The 16,629-nt window shown below is 40.5% G+C and overlaps 2 protein-coding genes across 2 annotated transcripts; both read left to right on the forward strand.

Moving 5' to 3' along the window:
• Nucleotides 1-1,596: 1,596 nt before the first annotated feature.
• LOC112229296 (protein S100-A11) lies at nt 1,597-2,813 on the forward strand. Its single transcript, XM_024395128.2, has 3 exons — nt 1,597-1,745; nt 1,951-2,106; nt 2,500-2,813. Exons 2-3 carry the CDS (start codon nt 1,978-1,980, stop codon nt 2,626-2,628), a joined length of 258 nt encoding a protein of 85 aa, XP_024250896.1. The 5' UTR covers nt 1,597-1,745; nt 1,951-1,977; the 3' UTR covers nt 2,629-2,813.
• A 1,235-nt stretch (nt 2,814-4,048) lies between these two features.
• LOC112230004 (eukaryotic peptide chain release factor GTP-binding subunit) lies at nt 4,049-15,843 on the forward strand. Its single transcript, XM_024396204.2, has 3 exons — nt 4,049-4,205; nt 10,727-10,861; nt 13,892-15,843. Exons 1-3 carry the CDS (start codon nt 4,203-4,205, stop codon nt 14,285-14,287), a joined length of 534 nt encoding a protein of 177 aa, XP_024251972.1. The 5' UTR covers nt 4,049-4,202; the 3' UTR covers nt 14,288-15,843.
• The last annotated feature ends 786 nt before the right edge of the window (nt 15,844-16,629 follow it).

Here is a 16,629-nt window from a genome sequence, read left to right on the forward strand (position 1 = left end):
CCAGCAAATGACTGCTGTCTGAACACATCTGATTTGGTCACTTGTAACTTGCTGTTTGAACAATCAGCATTAAGGCCTGTAGTGTGAACCAGGCTTAAGTGTGTGTCACTTAGGCTACTGGCAGAGGGGGAAGTGGGGAATTAATATTTTGTTGAGTCCATATTACTAGACAAAAGTATTTATGACACAGACTAATCCCCTGTAAGTAATAATAAAACCTTGTAAGAACCTCTAAGAAGCATGCACACAAAGACATGTCCACACATGTCCACACGCAGCACACATAAGCACAGCACTGTGACTGCTTCTGAAATGGCACCCTACAATTCCTTTTATAGTCCACTACTTTTGACCTTTTGGCCATATGGGTAGTCAGCAGTGTAAAGCACTTATGTAAAAATATTTTAAAGGACTACTTAAGTAGATTTGTTTTTTGGGGGGGGGGGTTCTTTACTATTTATATTATTGATAACTTTTACTTCACTACATTACTCATTACATTTTGAATTCTTAGCCGGCCAGGAATACATCCCTGGTCATGCCTCTGATCTGGGGATTCACTAAACACACATGCTTAGTTTGTAAATTAAGGCTGAGCGTTGGATTGACGTCTGGTTTGCTTAATATAAAGGAATCTTAAATTATTTAGACTTTTACTTTTGATACTTATGTATATTTTAGTAATTACATTTACTTTTGATATTTAAGTATATTTAAAACAAAATACTTTTACTTTTACTCAGGTAGTATTTTACTGGGTAACTTTTCTATTAAGGTATCTTTTTACTTTTACTCAAGTATGACAATTTGGTACTTTTTCCACCATTGTGGGTAGTAGTGGCCTATACAGGGAATTAGGGTTCTGTTGGGGAGGTAACCTATGTGTGACTGAAGCAGTGAGTCTGTACCAGTCCTGATTAGATTAACTGATTAGTAAAGCTGTCAGTAATGATGGATGATTCCTGTCCATACCTAACATTCTACATCTCCCAAACAACTGGTCAAGCAGAAGCTTTACTACTGGGCCTCCCCACTAGGCCTAGATACATAGTCAACAGGCCTCCCATTTTAAAACCTGAGGAAACACCACCGCACACTTTTTCTCAGAGATGCATACACACACACACGTTCTCTCTCTTGTGTTCTCGCTCTCTCTCTCCGATATGCATACATTCGTGTGCAGACTTACACTCCTGGATCACTATCATTTGATGATACAACATTTTCTTCAAACCATTTTGTCATCAATGTAGGGTTTGAGAGATGTTATGTATGAATGCATCTATGCTGATTCAGTTTTGATTCAGGTTCCTGATTAAAGGGAGCTGACAGAGATGTTATCCTAAGTCCACAACACTGCAAGGAAACCAACTGAAATAAATTGTCCTGTCAGCAATATTGCAGAAGTTATTTGCTGACTTTTGATCAATTGTTTATAACATCAAAACTACAGAATAGTATTGAATTGGACTGTAGTAAACTCCCATTGTATCAATATATTTGTTTATGTCCAGCGGTATGTCAAATTTGTATGTGCATTTGGGTCTGGGAGTGATTGTGTGCCTTCCAGAAGGTGTGATGGAAAATTAGAAAGCTAGATAAGAATATCCTGATGGAAACTTGTTGGTTTTCCGCTGACGTCTGCATCATCAAGGGGGGATGGAGACAATAAAAGAGGGGAAGAAAGATTGGAAAGACAAGACAAGGTTCTCCATACCTGCTGCAACCAGACCATACCTCATCAGGTGAGACGACATATGACTGGTTTTCCTTTAATGCTGTTCTGTCTGTCTTCTCTCTGAATCTGATTTCACATGATTTTCTGGTTTTTCTTAATTTACTGCTGGCTTTATTTTAAAGTCTGCTTCAACAATGTATAAAAACTTTGTAATAACATGTATTGACAATTCATAAGCAGACTGGTTTCTTTCTCTTGTCATGTATTTGCAGTCAACTCCTTCATACAGACTCACTACAATGGAATCTGCCATCAATGTACTTGTCTCCCAGTTCAAGACCTTTGCTGGAAAGGATGGATCCTCAAACACCTTGAGCAAAGGGGAGTTCAGCAGCCTGGTGGCCTTTCAACTACCTACTTTTGTCAAGGTAAATCTGACTGAGTCCCAAATGGCACCCTATTTTATATGTAGTGCACTTCTTTAGACCGGAACCTTATGGGCCCTGGCCAAAAGTAGTGCACTACACAGGGAATAGGGTACCATTTGGGACACAAGCCTTAGTCCTCTTCAGCACCCACTTCATACTTGGCATCCATTTCGCAATAAATTATCTAGAGCCGTGAGTGAGTGGCTGAATGACGTGATATCAAAAACAGCACTTTGCAACCAAAGTTTGTGGAACTCTGTGCCATTTGTTCTATAGTACTGTACTATTATTTACCATTAGATGGCAGAGTAGCCTTAACCATGCAGCTCATTGTTAACCCAGTCTGGGCCTGAATGGATCACTGTCCCCTTTCTCCTCTCTGATTGCCTGCAGAACGCCAGCGATCCAGCCGTGATCGAGCAGCTCATGGGCTCGTTGGACGAAAACAATGATGGGGAGCTGACATTTTTGGAGTTTTGGCAGCTGATTGGAAAACTTGCCAACAAGCAAGGGGGCTTTTAGCCAATAAAAAGACTTCATGGGAATCTGTTGGACTAGCATTGTGCATTAGGCTACAGTCCAATTAAATTATCCTGAATGTAGCTGTGTGGTAAACTTTTGATCTGAATTGACATGCACAATTCTTTAGTTGATCATTTTCTAAAGCAGGTGACTTTGAATAAAAGGATCCATTGTCTTAACTCGCATTCTGTCTCCTATGGTTCACTGGCCTCAGTATATGACATATATTACTCAGGTGGAAGCCTAGAGGGGGGGAAATGTGCCTGTGCTAGAAATGCCGGGCTCAATCTCTGGTCCCAGTCTGGCTCTGTCCACCCCCCTCTTGTGCATTCTCTCATTTAGTGTGGCTGTATTACAACATTGATTTAATAGCATAATTGGATCATAACCCTACACTGCTCCCACAACTACACCAGGTACAGCAAAACGATTCCATACGGGTTTATAATGCCTATACAACGCTGCCTTTCCAAGTGTTACACAGTGATGTAAATGCAGTCTACATCCCTGCTGCTATTTACCATCTCTGTGTCTCCATTACCAATATACGTTTTTCCTAGGTCAACAACAATACATTGGATAAAGGAGAGCTGCTTGGTGTCTGTACAAATACTACCTGTCCCTGTACTCTATTGTTTAATGAAGTTGTTTGTTTAGTGAAAGGTCAAAAATAGTGCCCTATATGGGGAATAGGGTGCCATTTGGGACACATTCACTGCTATTTTCTCTGGCATGCTCACCCGCTGTGTTATAGCATACACTTCCCTCCATTTTATTCTGCTAAGCGATGCTTCACAAGTTAGGCATTTCCATTGCAATTTTGATACGGGGCAACTGTAGACTTTGTATCCTAATTAAACACAGCAAGGTGCCAGTGTGGGTGTGACTGATGACTAATGACTGTGTCTACTCTGACAAACAATGACACACTGATACAGCATGAAACACTCCCTCAGGGCGTGTGTGTCTACATGCATTTTAGTGTTGTGGTCCTGGAGTGGTCTGGATATGCTCCTGAGGCAGTTGCCACTCCCATGAGTCTGGGTGTATGAGGGGGGTAAAGATCACTACTGTCCAAACATACAGTAGGCTAACAGCTAGACTTGTGTTCATTTAATAAAATGCAGCTGGAAGTCAATGTTGGATACAAAAGGGTTAAAAGCAGCTCAACACTCAAACCTCAATGTCTCCTCAACACAGCCTTCTATGAATTCGAATTATTGGCGTGGAACAATACAAATCACACATAATCTAAACTAGCACCACATACCAAAGATAATAGAATAAATAGGAATTAGGTTCCAAGGTTGTGATACACATTTCTGCCCCTCATAAAAAAAGTGTCTTATCTTTTCCACATTCCCCCTTTATTTTGTCGCACTCTTCCAGGTACACGCCCTTTGCCTTGTCAGGAAAAAAAGTAGAAGAAAAAACTAAATCACGGAAGAGATTATGCAGCGCTAGTTTGGCAAGTTTCTTTTGCGGTCTCAAAGCAGCGGAGATAGACGGAAAAGAAGGAAAACAAACACAAAGTTGGGCACATTTGATCTGTTCGCTTGTCCTGTAGGAAGTATATGGTGAGTTATACATTTTGTCCATATTTTATTGAAAAGGTTTTGTACTGTAAACTTGCTTAAATCATAACGCGTGTGCCACGTTTTAGATTCACCCTCGCAGGAACTTTCTACACGCTCTCATCGAGGGACAGTGCCAACGACGACGCTTTTGGAGACTCCAAGAAAGACTCGTTATTTTTTACGTTGCAAGTAGCCGATAACGTTTGAATTCAAAGGGGGAAAAACGATTTAACTACGTTAGTGCATTATTTATCATAAACGCATAGCTATTGATCAGTCATAGCGTGTGCACACTCAAACAAAACATACCTGAGATAAGTGAGCCTCTTTTGTAAACGGATCGATCAGCTGTTATCTAGCCTACCGTGGGCCATATGAGCCTGTCTGGTTTGTACAACTGGCATAAAATGTATGGACTATCCGAAAGAACATATAACCTATGGGTAAACCTACACTGTAAAGGGGTTACCGTGATTTTGACAGTAGCTTACAGGCAGCTCGGTGGCAAGTACAATTATGTTTGTCATATTACAGTACACCCACTAAAGTAAATATAATATCAAAGAAACCACTGCAATGACACAAAGTTTAAGAAGAAAAAAAAGAGTAAACGCTCCCATAATCGGAATGAACTAATAAATGAGTTAATGGATGAATGAATGAAATTCATTGAGGGGAAGGGTTTGTATTTCAAAGTATTTTACTATAATTACAAGAGCTTGGTGCAAGCAGGTTGGCTGCTAGGTAAGGTGTTTACAAACATTACAGCATATTAATGAATATTTTGTGTTTTTAGCACTTTCACATTCTAGAGGCCTTAGTTTAGGCTTGCGAACTGGCAGCGACTAAAGGGCAAAACAGATCAAAGGGACATGGCAAAATGCTTAACAGTTTAAGACTTGCTGCCACTTGAATCTGTCCCCTATACATTTTTAATTGATGGGGCATTATAACCACATATGAGTTAAATTGGTACAGCATTCCCACTCACTGGTGCAACAAATATAGCGTTTTACAAGGCATGCCTCAAAATATGTTAATGAGATAGAAACAACAATACCATGCACCCACTAATGGTCAAAAGGTGGTTTTTTTGCACTCCAAAAATATGGTACGGTACTGTATTCTGTGGGGCGGAATTGCAGTACCATAAGAAATACAGCAATTATTTCCCCACCCAGAACATTTTCCCACAATGCACCATAATTTACAGTATGCTGCATTAAAATGTTTCAGAGTATTATACTGTTGATAATACAAAAGAAATCTATCATTTACAGTCTATCATTTACAGTTATCCGTTACATTGTATGTGTAAGGGTGATAATTCGCATTGTGCCTTGCTCCCGAGTGGAGCAGTGGTCTAAGGCATTGAGGATTCCCATAGGGCGGTGCACAATTGGCCCAGCGTCGTACGGGTTAGGGTTTGTCCAGAGTAGGCCGTCATTGTAAATAACAATTTGTTCTTAACTGACTTGCCTAGTTAAATATAGGTTAAATAAATAAAATAAATTGTCATAGTCTACATACTACAACCTATTTCCTAAAAGATCTACAATGATGATAAATGTCCAAAAGTAAAACCTGTGTAAACAACCAGAGCTCAAGGCACTCTTCAACTGGCTCAGAATTCTCATTCTTAGCTTGGTGCACCATTGATGTTCAGCAGTATTTTAGTAGACCTATGTGATAAGTTAGAGAGGCACTGCAAGCCTGTTCGGTGCAGTATATAGCCACAACCTAACTTGTTCCTCTCTTAATATTTCATGCCACACGAGTGGTAGTATTGCCATTACTCAGAACACATACTGTATCACATTCACCCATTTGGAAACACAACACTCAATCTCCTTTGGGCTCTGGAGTGAAACGGGAAACCTCTGTCTATATTTAATTATTTGCTGAGTAGTTTGTTTGCCTTTTGCTCCAAATAATAGGAATTAGTTGGTGTGTCGGAACTGAGGCGGGGTCAGAGCTGTCCTTGTGACGTTGGCTAAATAATAGAAGCCCTGTGTTCATTAATCAGATTTAGGGAGTGGTGCGGCTCGACACATGCTGTCTGGCGACCGTTTGGAGATGAGGTCGACTGTCACTGACCCTGACCGTGAGAAGGCATAGCCAGGTTGCAGCCAGGCCACCAAGTAAATAATACATGTAAGAATAGGACAGAAATGGAAATGCAAGAATCGTGACTGTACCAATTTAACTCATACGTGGATATATCAATTTATACAGTGCCTTCAGAAAGTATTCACACCCCTTGAATTTTTCCACATTTTGTTGTGTTCCAGCCCAGATTTAAAATGGATTAAATTGTGGAATTATTTTATAACCTTTTTTTTATTCATTCAAAATTAAAAGCTGAAATGTCTTGATTCAATAAGTATTCAACCCTTTTGTTATGGCAAGCCTAATCAAGTTTTTTTTAAATATTAACAAGTCACTGAAGTTGCAAGGACTCACTCTTGTGTGCAATAATAGTGTTTAACATGATTTTTGAATGACTACCTCATCTCTGTACCCCACACATACAATTATCTGTAAGGTCCCTCAATCGAGCAGTGAATTTTAAACACATATTCAGCTCAGTTCATCTTTCAATCACCGACGTGGGTATATGCTCCTAAACCCCAATGAGGAGATGTGAGTGGCAGGACTTGCTGCCAGCATCCCGGACTCGCCTCTTCACTGTTGACATTGAGACATGTGTTTTGCGGGTACTATTTAATGAAGCTGCCAGTTGAGGACTTGTGAGGCGTCTGTTTCTCAAACTAGACACTCAAATGTTCTTGTCCTCTTGTTCAGTTGTGCCCCGGGACCTCCCACTCTTTCTATTCTGGCTAGAGACAGTTTGTGCTGTTCTGTGAAGGGAGTAGTACACAGCATTGTATGAGATCTTCAGTTTCTTGGCAATGTCTCGCATGGAATAGCCTTCATTTCTCAGAACAAGAACATTTCTCGGAATAAAGTTATTTGTTTCTTGCCATTTTGAGCCTGTAATCGAACCCACAAATGTTGATGCTCCAGATACTCATCTAGCCAAAAGGTCAGTTTTATTGCTTCTTTTAATAAGCGCAACATTTTTCAGCTGCGCTAACATAATTGCAAAAGGGTTTTCTAATGATCAATTACCCATTTAAAATGATACATTTGGATTAGCTAACACAACATGCCATTGGAACACAGGAGTGATGGTGGCCTCTGTACGCCAATGTAGATACAGTGCCTTGCGAAAGTATTCGGCCCCCTTGAACTTTGCGACCTTTTGCCACATTTCAGGCTTCAAACATAAATATATAAAACTGTATTTTTTTGTGAAGAATCAACAACAAGTGGGACACAATCATGAAGTGGAACGACATTTATTGGATATTTCAAACTTTTTTAACAAATCAAAAACTGAAAAATGGGGCGTGCAAAATTATTCAGCCCCTTTACTTTCAGTGCAGCAAACTCTCCAGAAGTTCAGTGAGGATCTCTGAATGATCCAATGTTGACCTAAATGACTAATGATGATAAATACAATCCACCTGTGTGTAATCAAGTCTCCGTATAAATGCACCTGCACTGTGATAGTCTCAGAGGTCCGTTAAAAGCGCAGAGAGCATCATGAAGAACAAGGAACACACCAGGCAGGTCCGAGATACTGTTGTGAAGAAGTTTAAAGCCGGATTTGGATACAAAAAGATTTCCCAAGCTTTAAACATCCCAAGGAGCACTGTGCAAGCGATAATATTGAAATGGAAGGAGTATCAGACCACTGCAAATCTACCAAGACCTGGCCGTCCCTCTAAACCTTCAGCTCATACAAGGAGAAGACTGATCAGAGATGCAGCCAAGAGGCCCATGATCACTCTGGATGAACTGCAGAGATCTACAGCTGAGGTGGGAGACTCTGTCCATAGGACAACAATCAGTCGTATATTGCACAAATCTGGCCTTTTATGGAAGAGTGGCAAGAAGAAAGCCATTTCTTAAAGATATCCATAAAAAGTGTCGTTTAAAGTTTGCCACAAGCCACCTGGGAGGCACACCAAATATGTGGAAGAAGGTGCTCTGGTCAGATGAAACCAAAATTGAACGTTTTGGCAACAATGCAAAATGTTATGTTTGGCGTAAAAGCATCACAGCTCATCACCCTGAACACACTATCCCCACTGTCAAACATGGTGGTGGCAGCATCATGGTTTGGGCCTGCTTTTCTTCAGCAGGGACAGGGAAGATGGTTAAAATTGATGGGAAGATGGATGGAGTCAAATACAGCACCACTCTGGAAGAAAACCTGATGGAGTCTGCAAAAGACCTGAGACTGGGACGGAGATTTGTCTTCCAACAAGACAATGATCCAAAACATAAAGCAAAATCTACAATGGAATGGTTCAAAAATAAACATATCCAGGTGTTAGAATGGCCAAGTCAAAGTCCAGACCTGAATCCAATGGAGAATCTGTGGAAAGAACTGAAAACTGCTGTTCACAAATGCTCTCCATCCAACCTCACTGAGCTCGAGCTGTTTTGCAAGGAGGAATGGGAAAAAATTTCAGTCTCTCTGTGCAAAACTGATAGAGACATACCCCAAGCGACTTATAGCTGTAATCGCAGCAAAAGGTTGCGCTACAAAGTATTAACTTAAGGGGGCTGAATAATTTTGCATGCCCAATTTTTCAGTTTTTGATTTGTTAAAAAAGTTTGAAATATCCAATAAATGTCGTTCCACTTCATGATTGTGTCCCACTTGTTGTTGATTCTTCACAAAAAATACAGTTTTATATCTTTATGTTTGAAGCCTGAAATGTGGCAAAAGGTCGCAAAGTTCAAGGGGGCCGAATACTTTCGCAAGGCACTGTATTCCATTAAAAATCAGCCGTTTCCAGCTACAATAGTCATTTACAACATTAACAATGTCTACACTGTATTTCTGATCACTTTGATGTTATTTTAATGGACAAAAAATTTGCTTTTCTTTCAAAAACACAGACATTTCTAAGTGACCTCAAACTTTTGAACGGTAGTGTATGTGTGGTCAGCATGTTAGTAACACAACAAAATGGTTGAGCATTTTGCAACGTCCTTTTGGTCTGTTTTGCCCTGTAGTTCCTATAGTTTGGAAGCCTTTGTTAAAGCCTCTAGAAGTGCAAGTATTATAAAACACCAAATATACAATAATATACTGTATTTGTTAACAAGTTACCCAGGAGCTAACCTGCTTGCATTAATCCCTTGTATTTACAGTAAAATACTGTGAAATACAAACCCCTCAATGAATTGTATTAATGAATTCATATTTGTATTGATTCCGATTATGGTAGCATATACTTTTTTACACTATAATGCAGTGAATTTTACATATTGTACTGTGTATCATTACACTGGACTTGCTCTGATACTGTATTTGTATTTCAGTAGGTGTACTGTAATATGAAATACAGAATTTGACTTGCCACCGAGCTGCCTGTAAGCTACTGTCAAATTCACAGTAATCCCTTTACAGTGTATGCTTTTTCTTGGCGGTCGTGTGTGTGTAGTGTGTGTGCTACATTTAAATACTAAAGTTGACAATCGAGTGAGGTTGGTTCATTAAACGAGCAAACATCTCCCTCCACTGCTTTGGGGCAAACTAGTGTGGCCTGTACATTCCTATCCTGTTTAAGTGATCTCCTCTGACAGAAAGGAATGGGAATTCCTGCATGGATGTGTCACTCACTGGCATGCATTGTATTTTGTGCTCCATGTGAGGGCCATCTTACACATACAGCTGTCTATTGTGATTAATAGGACACATCACGCATATCTCATTCAATCAGGCCAACGCTTACGGGCTATATTACATACATACCGGATTACTCACATATAAAGGCGCATACAGCACACACTAACACGCATGCACGCACACATACTAACATATTCACGATGTAAAATGTCTGTCCCTCAAAAAAATCATACTTTTTTTTGTCACATGAGAGTGCATAAGGGTGTGAGGAGGCAACAGAGATAAAGCAAGACAGATAAAGAAAGAGAGAGAGACATATAAAGAGAGAGAGAGATAGAAAGGTAGAGAGACAGATGGCAGGTAATCCCTGAGGTAATCTGAAACCTTGGACCAATAGTGGCTTCAGTAGATCAGATGACCAATCAAAGATCCGAACTTCCATTGCGCATCGCCGCTTGTCTTTCAGTCAGACTCTCTCGCCCTCTTAGTTTATCGCACATCGCCTATCCATTGCGTACCTACCCTATTCTACCAAGGAGTTCCAGACTCAACACCTGAAATGACAAGCCTTTGTGTATCTCAAGGACATCCACCGTTTCTTTTTCCCACTGTGGTGTCCTATCTTTATCTCCTTAAAATAGATTGTTATGGAAATAATTTTGTCAAATGTGCATTGCCTGTGTCACTCAATATCTCGTACCATCTCTGTTTTCTCTCTCTCATTCCTTCTTACCTGCTTCCTCTCCCCCCTTTCCCCCAATCACCCTGTTCATCCCTCTCTACAAAACCATACCCCTCTATCTCGGGGCAGAGAGAGACAGCAGTCATGGAGTCAGCCATTCAGACGGTAGTGGGTGTCTTCCTGAAATCAGCCAAAGGGAAGGAGAGTTTGGGAGGGAATGACTTCCAGAAGCTGGTGAAGAGCCAGCTCCACAACATCATGATGGTCAGTTAGCAGCCTGTACACTCACCATGGTTATAAACCAGCTATAAACACTACACCTTTTTTGAACACTTTGATTGAGCTACAGGGCATTTGGAAAGTGTTCAGACCCCTTCCCTTTTTCCAAATGTTGTTACGTTACAGCATTATTCTAAAATGTATTAAATATTTTTTTTCCCTCATCAATCGACACACAATACCCCATAATGACAAACTGAAAACATTTTTTGTTGTTTTTTTTGCAAATGTATTAAAATTAAAAAACAGGAATATCTTATTTACATACGTATTCTACCCTTTGCTATGAGACTCGAATTTGAGCTCAGGTGCATCCTGTTTCCATTGAACATCCTTGAGATGTTTCTACAACTTGATTGGAGTCCACCTGTTGTAAATTCAATTGATTGGACATGATTTAGAGAGGCACACACTTGTCTATATAAAGTCCCACAGTTGACGGTGTATGTCAGAGCAAAAACCAAGTCATGAGGTCGAAGGAATTGTCCGTAGAACCTTGAGATTGAGGATTGTGTCGAGGCACAGATCTGGGGAAGGGTGCACAAACATGTCTGCAGCATAGAAGGTCCTCAAGAACACAGTTAGCTTTCATGAAGTTTGGAACCACCAAGACTCTACCTAGAGCTGGCCAAATGGCCAGACTGAGCAATCAGGGGAGAAGGGCCTTGTTCAGGGAGGTGACCAAGAACCTAATGGTCACTCTGATAGAGCTCCAGAGTTCCTCTGTGGAGATGGGAGAACCTTCCAGAAGGACAACATTCTCTGCAGCACTTCATGGTAGAGTGGCAAGACAGAAGCCACTCCTCAGTAAAAGGCACATGACAGCCTGCTTGCCAAAAGTCACCTAAAGGACTCTCAGACCATAAGAAACAAGATTCTCTGGTCTGATGACACCAAGATTGAACTCTTTAGCCTGAATGCCAAGCGTCACGTCTGGAGGAAACCTGGCAGCATTCCTACGGTGAAGCATGGTGGTGGCAGCATCATGCTGTGGGCTGTGGGATGTTTTTGTTGGGATGTTTTTCAGCTGCAGGGACTGGAGGACTAGTCAGAATTGCCGCTCTGTACCATCACTCATTCATATATCTTTATGTACATATTCTTTATCCCCTTACACTTGTGTCTATAAGGTAGTAGTTTTGGAATTGTTAGCTAGATTACTTGTTGGTTATTACTGCATTGTCGGAACTAGAAGCACAAGCATTTCGCTACACTCACATTAACATCTGCTAACCATGTGTATGTGACAAATAAAATTTGATTTGATTTTAATTGAGGGAAAGATGAACGGAGCAATGTACAGAGAGCTCCTTGATGAAAATCTTCCCCAGAGTGCTTAGGACCCCAGACTGGGGCGAAGGTTCACCTTCCAACAGGACAACGACTCTAAGCGCACAGACAAGACAACGCAGGAGTTGCTTCGGGACAAGTCTCTGAATATCCTTGAGTGGCCCGGACTTGAACCCAATCGAACATCTCTGGAAAGACCTAAAAATAGCTGTGCAGCAACGCTCCCCATCCAACCTGACAGAGCTTGAGAGATCTGCAGAGAAGAATGGGAGAAACTCCCCAAATACAGAGGTGCCAAGCTTGTACCGTCAAACCTAAGAAGGTTCAAGGCTGTAATCGCTGCCAAAGGTGCTACAACAAAGTACTGAGTAAAGGGATTGAATATTTATGTAAATGTAATATTTCAGTTTCTTTTTTTGATACATTTTACAAATAAATTTAAAACCTGTTTTTGCTTTGTCATTATGGGGTATTGTGTGTAGATTGATGAGTAAAAACAAAACAATTTAATCAATTTTAGAATAAGGCTGAAATGTAACAAAATGTGGAAAAAGTCAAGGGGGAATTATATTATTTTATACTAATTCAATTACTCATACAAAAATATTGAACAAAATATATTTCTCTAAGTAATACAAACAAATCTAAAAAATGTAGGGGTCCAAATAATTGACACCCCTAAAGATTCTTAAAATGAAGCAGTCAAAAGTTGAGTATTTGGTCCCATATTCCTAGCATGCAATGACTACATCAAGTTTGCGACTTGTTGGATGCATTTGCAGTTAGTTTTGGTTGCGTTTCAGATTATTTGTGTCCAAATGTATTATAAGTAATGTATTGTGTCATTTTGGAGTCACGTTTATTATAAATAAGAACAGAATACGTTTCTAAACACTTCTGCATTAATGTGGATGCTATCATGATTACGGATAATCCTGAATGAATGATAATGATACGTGAGAAATTTACAGAGGGTCAAAGATCATACCCCAAAGAAATGCTAACCTCTCACCATTAATAAATAAGAGGGAAGGTTAGCATGGATAGGGGTGACAATTTTGACCCCTACCTTTTTTGAGAGAAAAAAGTATTAATTGTTAACTAAATCTCTTTCTCTGAGCAATTTCATTAGTATAAATTAATATAATTTCCCAATTTTTTTTAAGCGTTCAATATAGCTCAGTATTTGAATTCGTTATTTTATATATTATTGCTCATATTTATCAAGGGTGTCAATACATTTGGACGCCACTGTACATATACAGGTTGGAGCAGGGAGCTGTCATACTGGGCGCCCTGTAGCAGTTGTGGGAGGTTAAGTACCCTGCTCATGGGCACAACAGCAGGCAACAGTGTCTAGGATTTAATACCAGCAACCCTTCGGTTGCCAGCTCACTTCCCACCAGATTTTTCCCATCAGACCTGGGATACAATCTGGCAAACCTCCGGTTGCTGGCTTATTTCTCTAACCGCTATGCTGCCTGCTGCACTAGTAAGATATCTATGGTATGTATGAAATAGGAGACACTACAGACCAACATATAAAATAGGGTGTGTTGCACCAACATGGATTAACTCTTAAACTTGGTTAAATCAAGGTCTATGTATTAATCAGGCTGCACAAACAGTACTGCATTTTGTGATGTAAGGGGTCAGTTACTACAGAGGTCACCTCTGCTGGTGTCACCTTTGAGTCACGTCTGCCCGTCTCTACTCTGTACCCAGGACACTGACAGCTCCGAGGCGGTGAAGAAAATGCAACAGGGCCTGGATGCTAACCAGGACGGTAAAGTCAACTTCGAGGAGTACATGAAGCTGGTGGGCTACCTAGCAACCTCCCTGAGCGTGCAATGCACCGCTGCCGTGGACACGCCAGCTGAGAGTGCGGCCGCTACAACAGAGACCAAGAATGCACCAGCACCAGCAGCAACAGAGGTAAAGGAAGAGAAGGCAGAAGCTGAGGCACAGCCAGAGGAGGCACAGGCTGAGCCAGAGACAGCCACAACTGTAGAGGCACCAGCAGAGGCAGTCGTAGAGGCAGAAAAGGTGGAAGAGGTGAAAAAGGTGGAGGAGCCAGCACCAGCAGCAACCGAGGAGGAGAAGACAAAGGAGGCCTCATAGGAGTTTACCACCGGTCCAGTCCGGACATTACAATACACACCAACACCAAACTGATAGACACCTCACTACCCTAATACAAACTACAGTACATTATACAACCCACCCTTCAAACAGGAGTGCTAATACCATAATAATAATAATACCATGCAGTACAGTATATGTTGCAACACCATAATAGCACATACATGTTCATACACACATACATAAACCCAGTATTTGGTACTAAAATAAACTACACTACAATTACTTACATTGCAGCAGTACATGCCATTATGTTGATATACTTCCCCCCTATATAGCACACTATACTTTATTATATGTATATATAATTCATTCTGCCATTCATTGATGTGAAATTTTGACACATTTACACACCTGTAGAGCTGATTAATCTTGATATACACTGACACACATGCAATACTAAATGTTTTTATATTTGCATTCCTTCTTTCTCCCTTTGCCCATCTATGACGCAATGCAACACTATACTACAGTACATTCCACAATGTACAGTCAAGTCAGGCCATCTCAAGTTGTTCTTGAGATGTTGCATGACATTTGCTACACATCAAATTCTCCAGTGTTAGATTAACACTGACAGTGTTAAATCAACACAGATAGCGTTACATTTAACACAGGTCCAGTGTCTATACAGATCCACACTTTTCAGTGTTAAATTAACACACTGCTCAGTGTAAAAGCCTTATTTTCAAATTTCCCAGAAGGCCCGCCTTGCCTTTCGAGTGAAGTTTAGAGTTACCACCCATGACTGTATTTGTTAGTGACAGAGACATGGTTGTTGCATTCATCCATTTTCAGCCCTGTGGCCTCCACCAAGTGAATACATAAGTGAATACATTATCATACAGTTTTTATTATGTAACACAATATATCATGTATTTCTTAAGGCCTTTTACCATTAAACAGTGACCTGAAACTCATTGTTTACAGGCCACATCATGCCTGCAAGTCACATTAGGCTGGCTTGCAAAGCGATGTGTAATTTCTATTGGAATCCAGCCAGAGTGTGGATATAAAACATTTAGAATTTTTAATGACACTCATCCTGCATTCAGAACAACTACTGGGTTGAGAAGATTAGCATATAAGGCCAACTTAACCATTTTAACTGGAACAACTATTTCAGTAATGGTGCGGAAGTCCAAGTACCAGATTGGATTAGTTTAGAAAAATGTATGTTAGTTATATTTGAGAAGAATAAGATTAATGAATGTACATGCAAATACATAGATATTGAAACAATTCTAAAAATATGCCTGCAGTAGATCATGCTGGGAAATATGATAATGATGGGCGTGGTTTTGGTTTAACACTGGTTATTAACATCAACACTGGTATTCTTTTACACCAATGAGTGTTCATTTAACAATTAAAGAGAGAATTTAACATGACTTAACATTAGAAATGTTACATTGACCAATTTGCTTTGCAAGATTGTCTAAGTGCTCTCTCTCTCTTTTCTTCCCTTGCAACTCTGTCATTGATATTAAGCTCTGACATGGCATGAATGACAATAAACAAATTGTGTTGCTAGGGTTCTTAGTTCAGACTAGTCTCTCTCTGTCTCTGTCTTTGTTTCGTCAATCTAATTTCCTGGAAAATCCAGGCAGGGCAGCATCTGGAGTTTATGGACTCCTCTCCACAACTAGCTAGCCAATAGCCATGGAAGATCAGGTGTGGTGTGTCCTAATATTGGCCTTCTAGTAAATAATTGAGGGCCCAGGATGGAATCAACACCAGAACCCTTGCCAGGATCCTTGCAGCCCCAAGGGAGCCCAAAATAGCCCTTAAGCAGCAGGCCGCTGACCCGGGGAGGCCACTAGGGGCCCTTGATATGGGTCGTGAGCCGTTTCTCCATGCAACCCAATCCACCAGAACCAAGAGGAAAGGAAAACGAAACAGACACCCAAACTTGAAGAAAAGTGTCTCTTATAGCCTGAAACGTTACACCTGATGTGAAAAGTCACAACAGAAACTTGACCCTTGTATAGGTAATGTGTTTGTATTGTTTCTACACTCTTAGAAAAAAAGTTCCTATCTAGAAACGAAAAGCGTTCTTCCGCTGTCCCCACATGAGAACCTTTGAAGAACTATTTTTTGGTTACATGTAGAACCCTTTCCACAGAGAGCCAAAATGGTTTTGATCTGGAACCGAAAAGGATTATCCTATGGGGACAGCTGAAGAACCCTTTTGAAACCCTTTTTTCAAGTGTATTTTTGTTGTTGTTTTCCTCCTAGTTCTGTTACCATCAGGTTTGCTGGGTTACCTGGTCACACCCCTGTTCTCTGTGTTGAGAGACCCTGTTTGACCTGAAATTACA

This window comes from Oncorhynchus tshawytscha, linkage group LG31 (genome assembly GCF_018296145.1).
Source record: "Oncorhynchus tshawytscha isolate Ot180627B linkage group LG31, Otsh_v2.0, whole genome shotgun sequence".
In the NCBI taxonomy this organism is placed as follows: Eukaryota; Metazoa; Chordata; class Actinopteri; order Salmoniformes; family Salmonidae; genus Oncorhynchus; species Oncorhynchus tshawytscha.

Excerpts from the sequence above, each read along its gene's own strand:
- LOC112230004 (XM_024396204.2), top strand. Across the intron at positions 10,862-13,891 it reads AGCTCCACAACATCATGATG|GACACTGACAGCTCCGAGGC; the intron begins GTCAGTTAGCAG and ends CTCTGTACCCAG.
- LOC112229296 (XM_024395128.2), top strand. The coding sequence starts at position 1,978 with ATGGAATCTGCCATCAATGTACTTGTCTCCCAGTTCAAGACCTTTGCT. Across the intron at positions 2,107-2,499 it reads AACTACCTACTTTTGTCAAG|AACGCCAGCGATCCAGCCGT; the intron begins GTAAATCTGACT and ends GATTGCCTGCAG.